The following is a 15,935-nucleotide window of genomic DNA, read 5'->3' on the forward strand; positions in this document are numbered from 1 at the left end:
TAGCTTGTGCTCGCTTTACCACTGACAATTAAGGCCCAGTTTACTCTGAGTCCTGTCTCTGAAGCAACCAGAAATGTTTTTGCTCAAATGCACAATTTTCCCATTTAATATGAAGATGCTATCACTAGTTAAGAAATATGATTGTACAATTTATCTCTGAAGAAAGCAAATATTAGCCGGTACATGGAATGGAAAAAAGCACCCCAAACGTATAAAAAATTTGCACTTAATGTTGTGATGCAAGTATGAAAATGTAAAATGTGCATTTACTTGGTAGCACAGGTAAAATATAAACTTTGCACAATAATGAACTAGATTTGAGTTTTGGTCATTATTTCTGATATTTAATAATATCAACTTGAAAGCCTGATCAGTCACCTTTTCAAAAAAGTGTAACTTGTGAGGATTTTGTGGAATGACCAACACAGTTAAACATGTGGGTAGTTCACCCCCAAAAAACGTGCTGAAATCCCCTGCAATTCTATCCTGTTGGTGTTCAGTCTTCACCACCTGACTGGCACCTAACTGATGGATATATCTGAACGAGAATCTGGAAGCAGAGGCAATCCCACGTCCCCAGAATCTAATAAGTAACTTTATGCTATCCTCCGTCAAAACAGAATTTTACTGAGTATCTCTGGAGTTTGAGAGTGGAGAGAATGCCACAAATCCAGACCAAAAACCCGTTTGAACGCTTGAGAGATCAATTAGGGCGTGGCGTACGTGCTAGAGTAACCAACACAACCACGTAGGTTGATCTTTAACAAGTATATGAGACACTATCCCACAGCAAAATGTGACCAGGCTGGTGGAGGAGGAGGAGGAGGTGCCAGGCTGTATGTATCTTCCTCGTGATTAATCAGGCTTAGCAACTTTGATTATTATAACATAATTTGGCATTATTAAAAGGGATAAATAATCTTCCAAACACATAGTTCCACACTTCTTGTGCCAAGCTCACGCATTGAATTCAAAGTGATGACATAAATGTGTTTATACCGCCACCTGTTGGGAGAAACAAAAGTTTCACCCCACGAAATTCCTTGCTCTGATAAGCGTGACCACGTCTTCCACCTTTTTCCCAACGACAAACCTTTAAGAAATCAAATTTATATATTTTTTAACATGCGCTCTTGTGCACTACCAATGCATTTGTATTCAAGAAAGAACTTCATCAAGTCGTTGCTTTGATTTAACTTTGCTCCTGAATAACTTTACGGTTCCATGTGCATACAAAATCAGCATTAAGAGACTACCCTAATCACTTGCGCGGAAAACAGACTAGCTGTCAGCCATGTGAGGCATTTCGACAGGTATCGGACTTGGAAAGGCTTTACTCGGATCACCTGACAACATACTGTAACCTTCTGAGTCACGTGTCATCGTTCAAGTTTCAGGAAACCTTTTTTTTCCCTTCTGAAAACAAAACTTCCAATGTCCCGCCTCTTCTTTCTGCCTATTGGCTACGGACAGTGATCTCAACCCTCTGATTGGACAGACTGAAGACATGTCTATGTACGTCAAAATTAAACAACAACCCTGGTTCTCTGTAATTGATATCGTTCCCGAAGAAAAGACGACCGAATAATTTTTTTTATGTTTCAGTAGCCTGTGAAATGAAAGCCACCAGGAGTCAGCTGGGAAGGTGAGTCTGTTAAATGGCAGTCGAAAAGCAAGGACAACACAGCTTGCTTTCCCCCCTTTTGGCTAAGTCACAACTTTAAGTTGCTGCCAGCGGTCTCTCAAGGTGTCCACTGTCAGATACGTAATTTATTCATGGTATGACGATTAATGTCTGACATTTACTGTGATCTACCTTGTGTTACTCTTTTTACTGCTAGTCAGAACCCTCATAATGTAAATAATCGACATATAAAACCCATTACTAACACAAGCTGTTATGCCTATTTTAATTGCTTGAACTGGTAAGTTATGCTTAAAGACATCGACAATGAAACTCCTCTTTGGTCCCATGCCTTATCATTATTTGCGATTCACAAGCATATAATGAGAGATCCACTGTCTCATGGGTTATTCCAGGTGCACTAGGATTACCTTGTAGCCACAGAGTTACTGGGTAAGCTAGTGATCACTGTTTCATCATTTGGCTCATTTTCTTCGTATGCTTCTTCTTTAGTTGTTTTCTATAAGCTATCAGAGAATGATGAAATGTATGTGATTTAAAATAATGGGACAGTTTGATTCTTGCGAATGCAAGATTTGATTTTTTTTTTTTTTTTTTTTGACAAAATAGTTAGTTGCTAAATTCAGACAATACTACTCCATTTATTTTATTTACCAGAAACCTTCAGATCTGAGATATTGTCAGAGTAAAGCAGGAAATGAGGCAAAAGTAATCTATAAAGTATTATAAGTGATTATTATTATTCCTATCATTATTATTGTTGTTGTTGTTGTTGTTGTTATTATGGATCTTCTTCTTTGAATAGTCCATCATCCTTTCATCTAAATGACTGAAAAAGAACACACTCTTTTCTGATTTAAAAAACTGTTGGCATTAAAATGAAATCCATCCATGCACTTGTGCATGACGGATCTGAATCATGTATTTACATTGTTTGGTAAGCTTGAAAATGACCAGTTTTCTGATGTTTGATTAATGGTTCCTCATTGTTTAAACATCCATTTTAATACCAGTTCCATCCTTCCTAAGTCTATGCTTGCTACTGAGTGATGTTAGTCCCAGAGTATAATAGCAGAAAACCACATATTTCTTTTTACATCACATGAAGCAGTTGGCTGTGCTTTTTGTAGTTAAACCTAATTTAAGCATAGAAATGACTGATTCTTATGCACAATTCTTTTTCTTCTTTTCCAGGATGGGCTTTAAAACATCTTAAGACATCATATAAAGTTAATGGCGCAGAAACCGCAGAGTGCAGTCTTAGAGGATGCTGTACTAGTCAACTATCAAGAAAACATAAGCCTATTGATGATGGGTGGTGCAGGTGTTGGCAGAAATGTTAGAGAGCTAGCTAAACAAGTTCAGTGGTGAGGAAGTGTAGTCACATAACTGGTTCACAGAATTTGAATGATTCACGTTTGGTGTTGTGTATGGGTGACTTTTTGTCAGCTAGTATAGTAAATTAAAGTTATGGAGTACAGTGAGAGAGTGCTATGTGGGACAGGGGAGGTGGAGCTGGACCCTAACATTGTGAGTGAAGAAGCAGGAAAACTGTACTCAGAACTACAGGTGAGGGCGTTTTCTCTTTCTGTACAATCACTGTTACGAGGAAAACAATATTCATTTACATGGAAATATAACTCATGTATGGTCACACACCTGTATTTTCTTTCTGTTGCTTTACTTTGCCGTAGACTGTTATTGAGACCCATGGTGAAAGTGTGGTGGAATCTCTGGTACCCATATTTGTGTGGGTCCTGGAGGGGTTGGCGTCCTGCAAAGCCCAGCTCAGAGACAGGGAGGAGGAGGCAGAGCGGGAGAAAGCTGAACGAGAGGAGCTCCTGGAGCGATACCAAGCAGAGAAAGTACAGAGGAAAGAAAGCCAAGAGGTAGGAAACAATGTAACATTAGCGCTGATGTAGCGTGAAGTATCAATAAAAAAATGAAGGGATGGAAAAACTTGTGGTAAAATTGCATTTGTATGTGTCAGGGACTGTTAAATCCTTATGTTTTTGTCAGAGATATCTGGAATTAGATGACCAAATTGAACAGGAGAGGAGAGCCATGAGAGGGAGGGAAAAGGAGCGAGAACGACGAGAAAGAGATCTAGAGAAGAAAGCAAGAGAACAAGCTGATCAGTGTGAGTGTTTTAAGATGAATTGCAAGAGGTAAATGATTTACAAATGTCAAGTTTGAAAAAAAAAAGTTCATGTCTTTTCTTTCATGTAAATTTATCTTATCTGTATATTTTATCATATACATATGAATAGGTGATATATAACAGCTCCTCTCTATAAAGTTTTCATGATTTTATAATCTGATTTTCACATGTCTGGACTGTGTTAGAAAAGCGTGTTCCAGCTACTAAAGCTTTATGAATACTTTTCTCTTGCAGTGGTGGCACTGGAGGAGCAGAAAGCGCATCTGAGTAGAGAGCTGACTACACTTAGACATACTCACAACAAGGTCAGATTCCTCTGTGAATGCAGCCCAAAAACTCAATTCCAAAAAAAGTTTACAAACACTCATATATCCCTACTGATGCAAAGAGTAGTTTCTCATTTCTTAAACAACCATGTCCAGAGAACATCCCTTGGTCATGCAAAAGAGGTTAGTCTGTTTCAGAAGGGTCAAATCATTTGCATGCAACAAGCAGAGAAAACATCTCAGGAGATTGCAGAAACTACTAAAATTAGGTGAATAACTGTCCAATGCATTATTAAAAACTAGGATAGCGGGGAGCAATCATCTTCCAGGAAGAAATGCGGCGAGAAAAAAAACACAGTATAATCGTAATTGGCAACCACTTAGAAATTTGGTGAAATCAGATTGAAGAAAAACAACAGCTGAACTGAGGGTTATGTTTATAGTGAAAGTAAGAGTATTGGGGCCGGCAGTGACTCAGGAGGTAGAGCAGGTTGTCCAATGTTGGGTCCCTGGGAAAGACATTTCACCCCACTTTCCCTCCAGTGTCAGTGGTGGTAGGAAAGGCCACTAGTGCTCACTGGCACCAACATTTCCACAGTGTGCCCCAGGCCTTTCTGTTCAGCTGTGTATTCCAAGTATATATTGACAAGTTTGAGTACACAGCTTATTTCAAGCTTTATCCAGTTTGTCATGGTCTGGAAGAATACCAACATTGTTACACACAGCTGAGATAAAATTGATTTGGATGGTCAGGACAACTGGCTTGCCATGAACTGCAGGAATGCCACCGCTTACAGTCAATTCAACTGAGAAGGAAGGAAGCCCCAGCTCTCAAATTGCTGCTATTAAGCTCAACTGAAGCTTGTTGGAAAAGGAAAAAGCCTTCTGCAGGACAGCTTCAAGGTCAGAATGGACAGAGATCGGGCTGTTTAAAGGAATAAAAAGATAAATTGTTAAACCACAGAACACTGCAGCTGTAAAGCACCTGAGTGCTAGTCCAAACATCCTCTGAGAGTGCATACCTCCACTGGAAATGAACATTTAAAAAAGCAGATAAGATAAAAAAAAAAAAAAAAGAGGAACAACTTCTAGCCCTTCGCCCTGACAATTGGCCACACGCCTCCGTTTTGTAAATGGTCAGTTTTCTTTTAGCCATTAAGGAAAATGGGATCATTTAACCATCCAAATAGCTATTATGGTTGGAGGTTTGCTGCTTTTACTTTGAAAAAAAAAACAAAAAACGAGTCTTAAATCCACTCCATACAGATTGGGACATCAAAGCTGGTTGTAGAATAGATAAGGATGACTGAGGATGAGGACTGAATTTCAGAATGGCCTGCTTAAAATCCTGACCTCAAACCAATCATTTATTTATATGATTATTTATATGGATAGCTCTTAAAGTCCAGTCAGTGTCACGGATAGAACAGATGAATTCTGCTAAGAAGAGTGATCAGATAACTAACTAGAACTCAGTCGTAAGGTTATCAATGACCACAGAAAGCCCATTTTAAAGTTCTCATGAAACATTAAACCACACATTACATGTTCAAAATAAAAAAATTGTAGTCTGGTTGTTTTTGTGCTAGAACAGTTGAAGTTTATAAAAGAAAAGTTTTCAATTTTGCATAATTTCTGGACATTATTTTAGTCCCAAAACAGAAAAGGTATTGACAGTTTACTTTAATCATGATACATTGATGTGGACAATGGATGCACTGAAACTTCTGTCCAGAACTAAAGGTGCCACTTTGCAGATCAGATTATTATCACATAATGTGTAGTTATGATGTTCTATGATGCCTTTACATTACATTGAATACTTTGGTATCTCTGTATGTAAATGCTGTTATGTTCAGTTTTATTTCCTTTATCACAATACTCATTATACCCAAGAAAATGTGCCTTATAGACCCTTATTAACTACATTGTACAGTTTTGTTTCTTGTTTCTGAAGTCTTGTTTTTCCTTTAGTTGACTCACACATATCGGGAACTTCTGGAAAAGAGGAAAGATTCTGAAAGGGATTCTCCTTTAAGGTTGTCCTCAGCAGTCTGTTCTCCAACATACTTTTCTTGTTTTGCATGTAGTCACTCATGCATTTAAAAACAGTTTCAACAAAGGTTGAACTTCATTCTTACATACTTCTGTTTCTGACAGGAGTGAAGCCTTATCTCTGATTAAACTGATAGTTTCAGACGGTCTTACAAATGCAGGATAAGTTTATCTTTAAAGTTATACTTGGTAATGCACAAGTAAACATTTTGAGATATTCAAGTTATCTTATTTCACCTTATATTGCAACTTATGGTTTAGAAACAGTTGGTGTTATAAACAAGTCACAGATTATGGTTTAGATACTGTCTTGTAAGAACTTTTCTCTAACAATAAAATGTTTCATGTTGCATTTAGGAATCATGTGCGTACCAAGAATGCCGACTTTGTATCCCATCAAGTGTTGTCAGAATCCACTGAAAAGGTAAATATATACTGGCCCCCAATGTCATCAGTTTCTCAAAATTTTGTAAAAGATTTTAGATGAGGTAGTTTTTTCTGCTTATTTCTTCCCAGATTATTAAAAGGCCTCATTCAAACTCTGGTCCCTCATATTTTGAGGATCTAATGCCCAAAGAGGAGAAAATAGCTGAGAATCAGATTGTCAATGACATAATAAGCTCAACCCCAGAACTGATGCAGTTTCATGACTCTACAAAAGCAAGGTAACAAACTTAAAGTATAAACTTACTTGCTTCACTTGGAGGTTTGGATGGAACGATTGTGAGTAATGTCATTAAAAATAAAACCAACATTTCTGTGTCCTTCATCACCTCCAGCACGCCAGTTCGACTCAACACTGAAGAGCCACTAAAAGAAGAATCAGAGACCAGCTTAGAGGATGAAATAAAGGAAGTGGATGATCTTACAGTGGAAGAAGGAAAAGGAGAAAATCTACAGACAAAGGACCAGGAGGAAGAGGAGGATGTGGATGAAGATGATAGCATGGAGTGGGAGCTCCGCAACACGGACTCCGTATTTTCTGAACTGTCAGAGCTGAGTCGAGATTACGTGGAGAGTGTAGACCGGGGAGTCAGTGTTAGAGGTAAGTGCAGACTTATTAACCCTTGTGACCAAGTTTTAGCTACAGTTTCATTAACAGTGCAAACAACACCTGAGTATTTAATCAAAAAAATATTGCAAAAACCAATGTTATGTGTTAACATATCTGTCAAACAGAAAGTAAAAAGGTCACTGAACTGCTGTTCAGGAATAAATATTATTTCTAAACAGCCAACATGAGGTTATCTGGTGTGAATACATGAGAGAAAATGGGTATACAGTATTTCTGTTAGTTTCATAAAGCATCACTTCCCTTTTTTTGCTGTTTTGGGCCATTTCATTTAGTTTTTTTTCTTCTTTGGAAAAGAGTGCTGAGGTTACATTGAAATTAGTTCAGCTTAATATTTTCTAATATTTATCTAATATATGTCTGTTTTAAAGCTTTGTTTTGATACTTTTTTGTGTTTAGGTAGTACAGACCAGTATGAGGAGATTCTTGCTCAGTTTGAGGAACTGAAAGTCATCCAGTAAGTCCAACACTCACTGTCATTGATTGTTATGTTTAGTGTTGTGTGATTTTCCTAGTGTGTGGGGGTTTCCAAACTAGGGGGGGTTTTGCTTCAGTAGTGTCAAATAGATGGTGATTTAAGTATTATAATAACTAGTTTGAAAAGTTTTCTTTGATTTGTTTTTGTTTCTCTCTGAATTTATTTATGATTGTGTGTTTATATTTATTTATTTATCCCAGTGAACTAGTTGAAGCTGCCCGTAAGGCTTTATTATCTCGGGTAGTTGAGCTAACTGATGACCGTTCAGCTCTCATCCTGGAAGTGGCCACTCTTCAAGAAGCAGTCTCACGGTTAGAGGGGCGGATGAAGGAGAAGGAAGACGAGATTAAGAGGTGCAGAAAATGAAAGAAGTTTAACATTTTTACATGAAAAATAAAACATGAATACTTTCTAACTTCTTTCATTTATCTCACATATTTTGTCCTCTGTGGTCACTGTGCTTTATAGATTACGGAAAGAGCTGGAAGGCTACCGGTCTGAGGATTCTGATGTAAGGAATCATGAACTGTATTTCTTTAAATGCAGTCGCTGCTGCAGCGAAGATCTTTCTTTATTCACTGGATTAAACCACAATGTCTGAAACGTACCCAGTTAAACTAAATGTCTAATGAATATTCCCCTCCAGGCTGCTTTGCACACCTCCATGCGTCACTTCTCTCGCTCTGAAATGGCACGGGTTGTCATGGAAAGGAACCAGTACAAGCAGCGTCTGTTTGAGCTGCAGGAGGCTGTTAGACGTAGTCAGACAGTCAGGTACATCTGCTTCTAAATCAACAAACTCAATCTGTTTTTCCTTTCCTCTTGTTCTTGCATTTTCCCCTGAAATTAATTGAACTATTTTGTCAGAACAGATCGTATAGCAGCTGCGTATCAAATATTTTCTGATTGAACCCTTTGATTTTATAGAGCAACAAAGGAGGAGAAGTTTACAGAAGAAAAAAGGTCAAGTGTTTGGAGAAAGTAAGTTAATTTTATTTCATTGTACTTATTATGGAAGACTTTGGATTGGATCCTGCTGTTAATTTGAAGTTTGTTCTCTTATAACATATAAAAGTTGGGTGTGGTGACATCGTTGGCCACGTCAACAGAATACATGTATTTCCCAAGCCTGTGCTGTGTGTTCAGGGATAAGGCAGATGGTAAACTTGTCCTGTATATTGTGACAAATAGATTATTTTAAAGCAAGCCCATAATGCACCAGCCTGAAACAGCATGGTGACAGGAAAAAGGGAAAAATAAATTCAACTCACATCTCAGCTGCTGTTTGTATAGAGATGCTAAACAAGAGCTCAGAAGAGTTTACATCAGTGTGAAAATGATTGTCTTTGAAGACTATAAACCAGGGCTACTCAATTAGATATTCAGGTGGGCCAGATTTTCTGATAAAAATATTATGAGAGCCAGTAAATAAAGTAAGGGAAAATAAATCAGTACAAATAAATAAATCAGTTTTTTTTAAAAAAAGACACATTTACATTTATAAAAAATAAGTAGTTTATTCATTTTTCTATTTTAAATTCAATCCCACATGACAAGGGCAAATGCACAAAATAAAATAATGAAAATTCCAGTCAGATGCTGATTATCTCCTAACTTTTAACATAAAAAGGTCATATCAAACTAAACTTCTCGATGTGGTGCCTCCTCATATTATAATCTTTACACACAGCCACACACTCATTGCATATTAAACTCATCGGTTTGGTGCTCGAATTTGACGGAATAATAAACAAATACTTATAGGTCCAGACTGGGTTAAATCTGTGGTTTTCGTTGTCAATTTAGCGTGTTGGGACAGAGAGCGACATGCTGATAGCGCTACTCTTACGACTTCAAAACACAACAACACGCACTGGGGTTAATGTTGCTAGGCAACCAAGTGTTGCATTCCAGGTCTGCATAACTGTAGGATTGTAGGCCACTTAATCAGTGAAGGAATGACTAAACGTTCATGATTAATATCTTTATTCTTTTACATAAGCTGGGCCACATAGAAGTTGGTTCTGGGCCGCATGTGGCGGGCCGCCATTTGAAGAGGCCTGCTATAAAATGATGAAAATCAAGTTTTTAATAGTTTTTAATTTTACGTACATAGCTGTCATGTCCTGGTTAAAGTTAAGAGAAAAGCCTTAACAAGTGCATTTCTAGGATTCTAAATCATAAAATCTTGCAGACTGTTCCTATCTTTTGGGTACATTAACAGTTTTAGTTCTCTGGACAAGTTTCAAGGATGCTTCTATGTATCCTCAGTGTTCTTAAAGCAGTCGCAGTCCTTTTGTACATGAACGATATTGCATGTGAAAGATGGACTGAGGTTGGTGCACTATGCATTTACATCGTTTTGTTGTTTTTCACGGTTTGTTTTCAGTGTAACATGGTTGGCTTCACTTTACAAGCTTCTTTACAGCCCTGTCAGATGCTCAGCAGTTTGTATTTGGCGTATCTGACATTAGGCGTAATTTGAACCGCTGCACACAGTTATGAAAACATGACCCGGGACCGCCAGAGTTTCAAGCGTAACAAACCTCGGGAAATAAATTCAACTAGTGGGTTTGCAGTTGTCTGAGCCGGTGAACAAAAACTAAATGCAGGTTATTTTTTGTTTGATAAGTGTGTTTGAGCAGACTTGAATGTGAACATTTTTAGCCTGCCAAGTGCTGCAGAAGGGCAAGGTTAATTTACATAATTATGAATCTAAACATATATAATTGGGCAAAAAAAGGGCATGAATGGATCAAAAACAATTAAATGTGTCATTTTAAAGAAGTTGCCATTTTATATAATGTCTTTTAATTAGACAGTCACGCACCATCTTCCTTTGTTTTTTTTGTCTTTGAATTCAGATTCAACCGCTTTTTTGGCCTGACAAAGGCCCCACTAGGACCACCCTCTACATCTGCATTGTTTCTGCCATCCTCTCCATCACTCAGCCATTCAGCTCTGGGGTCTCCACAGCTACCGGCTGCCACTCGAACCCAGGCTGAGTAAGCATCGGGTTCTTTCCTTGCAAACATTATTCTGCAGTTGTAGGCAAAGCTTTTCGCAAACTGCACTTAGAAAAGAGAAGAAAGAAAATTGAACTTCAACAGCAAACAAAATATCACTGTATCTTCAAATCTCTTAAAATATCTTAAAACCTGATATAATCTCGATGGTTATTTTACAACAGTGGAAAAAATTGGCCACTTTTGCAAGCTGTGATGGTTAAATAAACCTTACAGAAGGTGAAAACTGTAAAGACACAAAACATCCGTACAATATATTGTTACTTTTGATTGAATATTTTTTTCAAGTTCATTTAATTAAATTAAAAAAGAAGACAGAACATATGGAAAGGGGTTTTCACAAAATTTGCATTATAAATTTTATCTCTGATGAATGTGCTCTATTCAGTTTGTAAGTTGTGTTTAAGTGTCAAGCTGTTAAATGCCAACAACATTTTCTCTAGATCTGCTTCTCCTGCTGTTGTTTCACCACGTGTCAGGAAAAGGGAAGTGTACAGAGAAATCCGCTCCCAGATTTGGGGGACTCTGGGAAAGCGGCAGATACATGGCTGGAGCGTACCGCTGGCAAACACAAAGGTAGAAGAAGACATAGAAGAGAATAAAGTAAACGATGACTAAAGGCTTTTCTTTGCTACAGTGTTAGATTTAATTTTCCACATAGATGTTGGCAAACTACCTGAATTAAAGGCTTATACACAACCAATATTGATGTTTCTATGTATAATAAATGTAGGAATCCCAGGAACCTGTTCCAGAACCTAAAGATGTGCCTGTTTTAGTTCAGCTTAGACTTTTGGATCAGAGGGACTCAACAGCCAAGGTGAGTCTTAATATTGCAGTATTCTTACCTGTATGACATCACATTACATGTGCGGTTATTAATTACTTAAGTTTAATCATTTCAGATGAACTGTGCTGTTGCAGTCACACCGGAGATGTCGGGAGAGGCCACTGTAAGTCTGTTTTCATTCTGGTTACTTCCATCATACTCTAATTATGACCATCCAGCCATGAGTAACACCACCTAGGCACAAGTTGTTTCATGTCATTCATCTTTCCAACCTTCATATCCACCCTCTCTGCCAGTGTTCTGTGTGGGTTTGTTCTGGCCCTGCCTCCTGCAGTGATATAACAGTGTTTGATCCAGCGCGATCCAACACGGTACTGGAACAGTTCAGCCTCCCTCCCACAGCCCCTGCCCTCTGCATCTGTGCTGTACCTCCCATAGGTCAGTGCTGGTTCATGGGGCTTCAGCAGCCACTTAAAGACAACTCCTCAAATGCATCTTGTGCCTCTATATTGCTCAGTGTTTTTCTGGAAATACTCATTACTCAGCATTTCCTTTTTACATGAGCTCTCTTGTATTGTAATGTTAGGTAACTCTGCAGGAACTGTGTGGATTGGAACTCAGGAAGGAAGGTAGTGTCAGCTAAATACACTGATCACACCAGAGGATGATATCCAAGGATTTTTGCTGGCCCTAACACTTTTCACCCTTGTCTCTTTTCTTCCTTTGCCTTTCTTTCACAGTATCCTAATACATCCAGCCTCTGCAGACAGGAGGCGCTGTCTGCAGTCACTGTGCCTCTCAGAGGGTGTTCATTCACTCACGTGAGTTCTACCTGCACCGTGTTCAGACATTTTCCTGTAAAAGCCACTGTTATCAATATGTCTTTTTCCAGTGTTGAAAGTAATCTACTTTGTGCTGACCCTCACAGGTATTGCAACGGTCGGGTTATAGCTGGTTTAGCTGATGGAACTTTGGCATTTTTCTCCCACACTTCAGGTAATGACTTTCTGTTTCATCTGAAAGCACTGCTTCCCTTTTTTTTTTATTTATATTTAGGGATGTTTCATGTAACTAATGTTTAATGACATAAACTATGACATAATGAATGCTGGGGTCTACAGATGGCTGGAATCTGCAATCCCACTCCGTGATGCCTCTTGGATCAAACCCTTTGCAGCCCATCCGGTGTTGCCTTGCAAAAGACAGTCGTTTGTGGGTGGGATACTGGAACAAGGTTCACGTAATTGATGCTGACAGCAAGAAAGTGGAGGTAGGAAGCAGAAGAGACACGTATGTTTATTTTTGTTTGCATACTGGCTTTGAACTCATCATTATTTTGTATCTTGCTGTACAGCAAATATTTTCCGTCTCGGAGCGCAGTGAACAACAGGTTCGATTCCTGTGTGCTGGAGGAAGCGGAGTTTGGACGTCCTGCCGACTCGACCCAGTTCTCAGGCTGTTTGACTGGTCCACTGGTCGGCCGCTACAGGAAGTTGATTTTGCTTCTTTGATCACAAAAACATTAGGTGCTTTTTCTTTTAATGAAAATCTATTACATAGTTCAAGCTTGATTACCGTTGGCGTCATGAGTAGCCACTTTCATATGCTAACCTGGCTAAATTTATTTTTATCTAGGCCAGCCCTTTCTGACACTCACACCTCTCCAGATCTCCTCTCTCACCATCATCTCTGGCCGCTTGTGGGTGGGCACAGGAGGCGGTGCCATCTACTCCATCCCCCTGTCTATAAGTATGTCTTATTTACTAAATCTAGCATTGTTACAGATGCCACTGTTTAGTGTTGATTATTAAAACTTTTTACAGCTTCAGAGGCTGTTTCCATCCCATACTGTTGTACTGCAGCAGCCCAGCTGTCATACCATGGACACAGACAGGCTGTTAGGTTTATCATTGCAGCACCAGGTAGGAATTGGGATAGCTTTTGCTCTAACGTGTAAAGCATTTTCACTTTTATAATGATTTACGGAGATATGTCAGTCTCCACTTTAATTTTTTGCTTTTTGTCTTTTCTCGACTGTGATCCTCTTTGCCCTATAGGTTGTTTGATCACCTCCCCTGGGAGTAGCCATGTCACCACTGCTCAGCTTATCCTCAGTGGAGGAGAGGGCTACATCAATTTCAGAATTGGTGAGTTGATGAAAATATCACTGTAATGTCAAATGATTTAAATCTATGCCACACACTGATTTAGTTAAATATTACACATTGATCCACATTTTGTCAGTACTGTGTTTATGAAATGCTTGACTAACATGTCGCCATTTCTAGGAGATGATGCAAGTGACGATTCAACAGAGGTAGTCCAGGCCACGCCACAGCGGTCAGAACGGAGTCACATGATCATCTGGCAGAATCCCACACCTTCTGTACCGAGCCCTGCACTCTGATACCATTCATCTGCGAACCCTGGATGAGAGGAAGAAGACGCACACGGCAGCAAAAGGGCAATTGATGCTGTCATGGAATGGAATAAGCCAGCACCTTAATTTGGCAGCATTAAAAGCATCATGTAATGATATATGTGACTTCTGCTTTTTCATATTTGTTTACCAAATTTGTTTTGTACATGTGGATAATCATGATGCATGATGCCTTCCTGTGTACCTTCATTTAACTTTGTTTTTTTATATCGCTGCTGTATATTTGGTCAGTAATTTAGTTGCTTGATGGAACTTTGCTCTCATGAGAAATTCAAGTTTACTTCCTGTTCTCTTATATATGTCTCTACTGCTTGTTCAGCGACATGTAGGAAACAGTGACATCTATCATAGAATTTAAGTTAATGTGGCTGCTCTCGGTGCTGCCATGTACATAGTTATTAACTGTGAACTGGAAACGGGTTTAGTTCTTCGCTCAAAAGACAATCAGAAACTGTATTGTCTTATAATGCTGCATTCAAACTGGTGATCAGATCTTTTGTGGTGTGTATTTCTGGAATTTCTGCCATGAGTATTAACTAAAATTCTGGTACTCTTCTACCTGAAGAGTAATTCCACATACATGTATATTATACATGTGTCTGCAGAGAAATATGCCCAGTATCTCTTATATGGAAAAATTCAGAAGGTGTCTTAAAACATTATTTATTTTCTCATTTATTTGTTTGATGTCTCTGAGTTTCTTGAAATGCTTGAATAAATTTAATGTATTTCATGTTTAAATTCTATTCCAGAGTGTAAAATAAGGGACAGAAGTTCTTTCAAGTGCCCTTATGCAGTATTTGTGTGCAGTTGAAAGTTTCTGCGAATTTTGTTGTCACAACTCCATATTCTTGTAAAAACTTGAGTATGGGTTCTTAATAAAACATGCACATTTATGATTGTGATTAAAATGCAGTTCCTTTCCTCCTGAGTGTCGCTGGCATAATTTGATGATGAAACACTGTTCAGTGAAATGGACAAAAAGAAGTTGCATATTAATCTTTTTTTATCTTTAAAACTGCAGCATTGTTGGATGCAACAAATCAATCTTGGTAAACAGTCAAAAAGACAGTTTGCTTTTCTCGTGTACTTGTTAAAATGAACAGTTTTTAATTAAAGGAAAACAGTCTAACAAAGTCTCTGTCTTGGAGCAGTAAAGCATATCACTTTGAGAATAAGTCCTTTCTGTAACAGGATTCAGCACAAGTCATACTGTCTTCAATATCTTGGGACTCCACTTTTTACATCGCGTTGCTATGAGACCTGGGGATCTGTATTCTGCGGCTAAGAGAACGAGCCAGTCGGTCCACAGCTTCACCCACAGTCCCACCAAGCTCTTTCTTTGATGTCAGACCCTCGATGTTGCCACTGTACCACATGACCCAACCTGCTAAAGAAAATAATACCAAAAGAGCTCCTGAATACACCAGCAGATCCCCAAAGTCTTGGCCTTGGATCTCTAGTGGAGCAAAGACGCCCAACAGAAGGGAAATCACACCCAACAGGTCCATCAGCACCGCAAACACCAAGGCCAGCTTACAGTGGGACAAGCCATCATACTTGACTGCCATGGCTGCAATGAAATGGAAAGACATGTTTGTTATATAAAAAAGTAGTTTGTCTAGTATGGCAGTGCTTTATATCCATGACGAGGTAACTTAACCTGCCAAATGGATACAGGGGTCATGCAAGGATCATGATCCCTGAAACATTATATCTATCTATATCTATATTCCCATATCTCAGAAAAATGTAACAAACAAGCTAAATGACAAGCAAAATAGAAGTAAAAAAGGAAAATCAAAGTTGTTACAAAGTGCAAAATAAAATGCATCAATGTGTGACACATCCCATGCAAAATACAAAATGACCACAGAGTGACATAGAGGAAAATAAAAGCAAAAAATAAAAAACCCCCACAAATAATAAATAAAAATCAATTTAAAAAGTAAAAAAATAGACGAAATATAGATAAAACACATAAAAATAATAAAACCATCAA

At 38.4% G+C, this 15,935-nt stretch overlaps 1 protein-coding gene across 1 annotated transcript; it reads left to right on the plus strand.

Moving 5' to 3' along the window:
* The first annotated feature begins 1,547 nt into the window (after window positions 1-1,547).
* On the plus strand, window positions 1,548-14,819 carry LOC306755815 (C-Jun-amino-terminal kinase-interacting protein 4). The gene is made up of 28 exons (XM_079240352.1): window positions 1,548-1,645; window positions 2,840-3,214; window positions 3,340-3,534; window positions 3,665-3,785; window positions 4,041-4,111; window positions 6,047-6,111; window positions 6,485-6,551; window positions 6,644-6,792; window positions 6,907-7,172; window positions 7,599-7,656; window positions 7,878-8,030; window positions 8,146-8,188; window positions 8,324-8,451; window positions 8,605-8,658; window positions 10,542-10,682; window positions 11,147-11,279; window positions 11,437-11,523; window positions 11,609-11,656; window positions 11,790-11,931; window positions 12,080-12,122; window positions 12,234-12,314; window positions 12,422-12,489; window positions 12,615-12,763; window positions 12,848-13,019; window positions 13,129-13,242; window positions 13,317-13,415; window positions 13,551-13,640; window positions 13,782-14,819. Exons 2-28 carry the CDS (start codon window positions 3,116-3,118, stop codon window positions 13,898-13,900), a joined length of 2,955 nt encoding a protein of 984 aa, XP_079096478.1. The 5' UTR covers window positions 1,548-1,645; window positions 2,840-3,115; the 3' UTR covers window positions 13,901-14,819.
* Window positions 14,820-15,935: the final 1,116 nt, after the last annotated feature.

The sequence above is a fragment of the Telmatherina bonti genome (assembly GCF_933228915.1).
Source record: "Telmatherina bonti genome assembly, chromosome: 5".
Classification (NCBI taxonomy): domain Eukaryota; kingdom Metazoa; phylum Chordata; class Actinopteri; order Atheriniformes; family Telmatherinidae; genus Telmatherina; species Telmatherina bonti.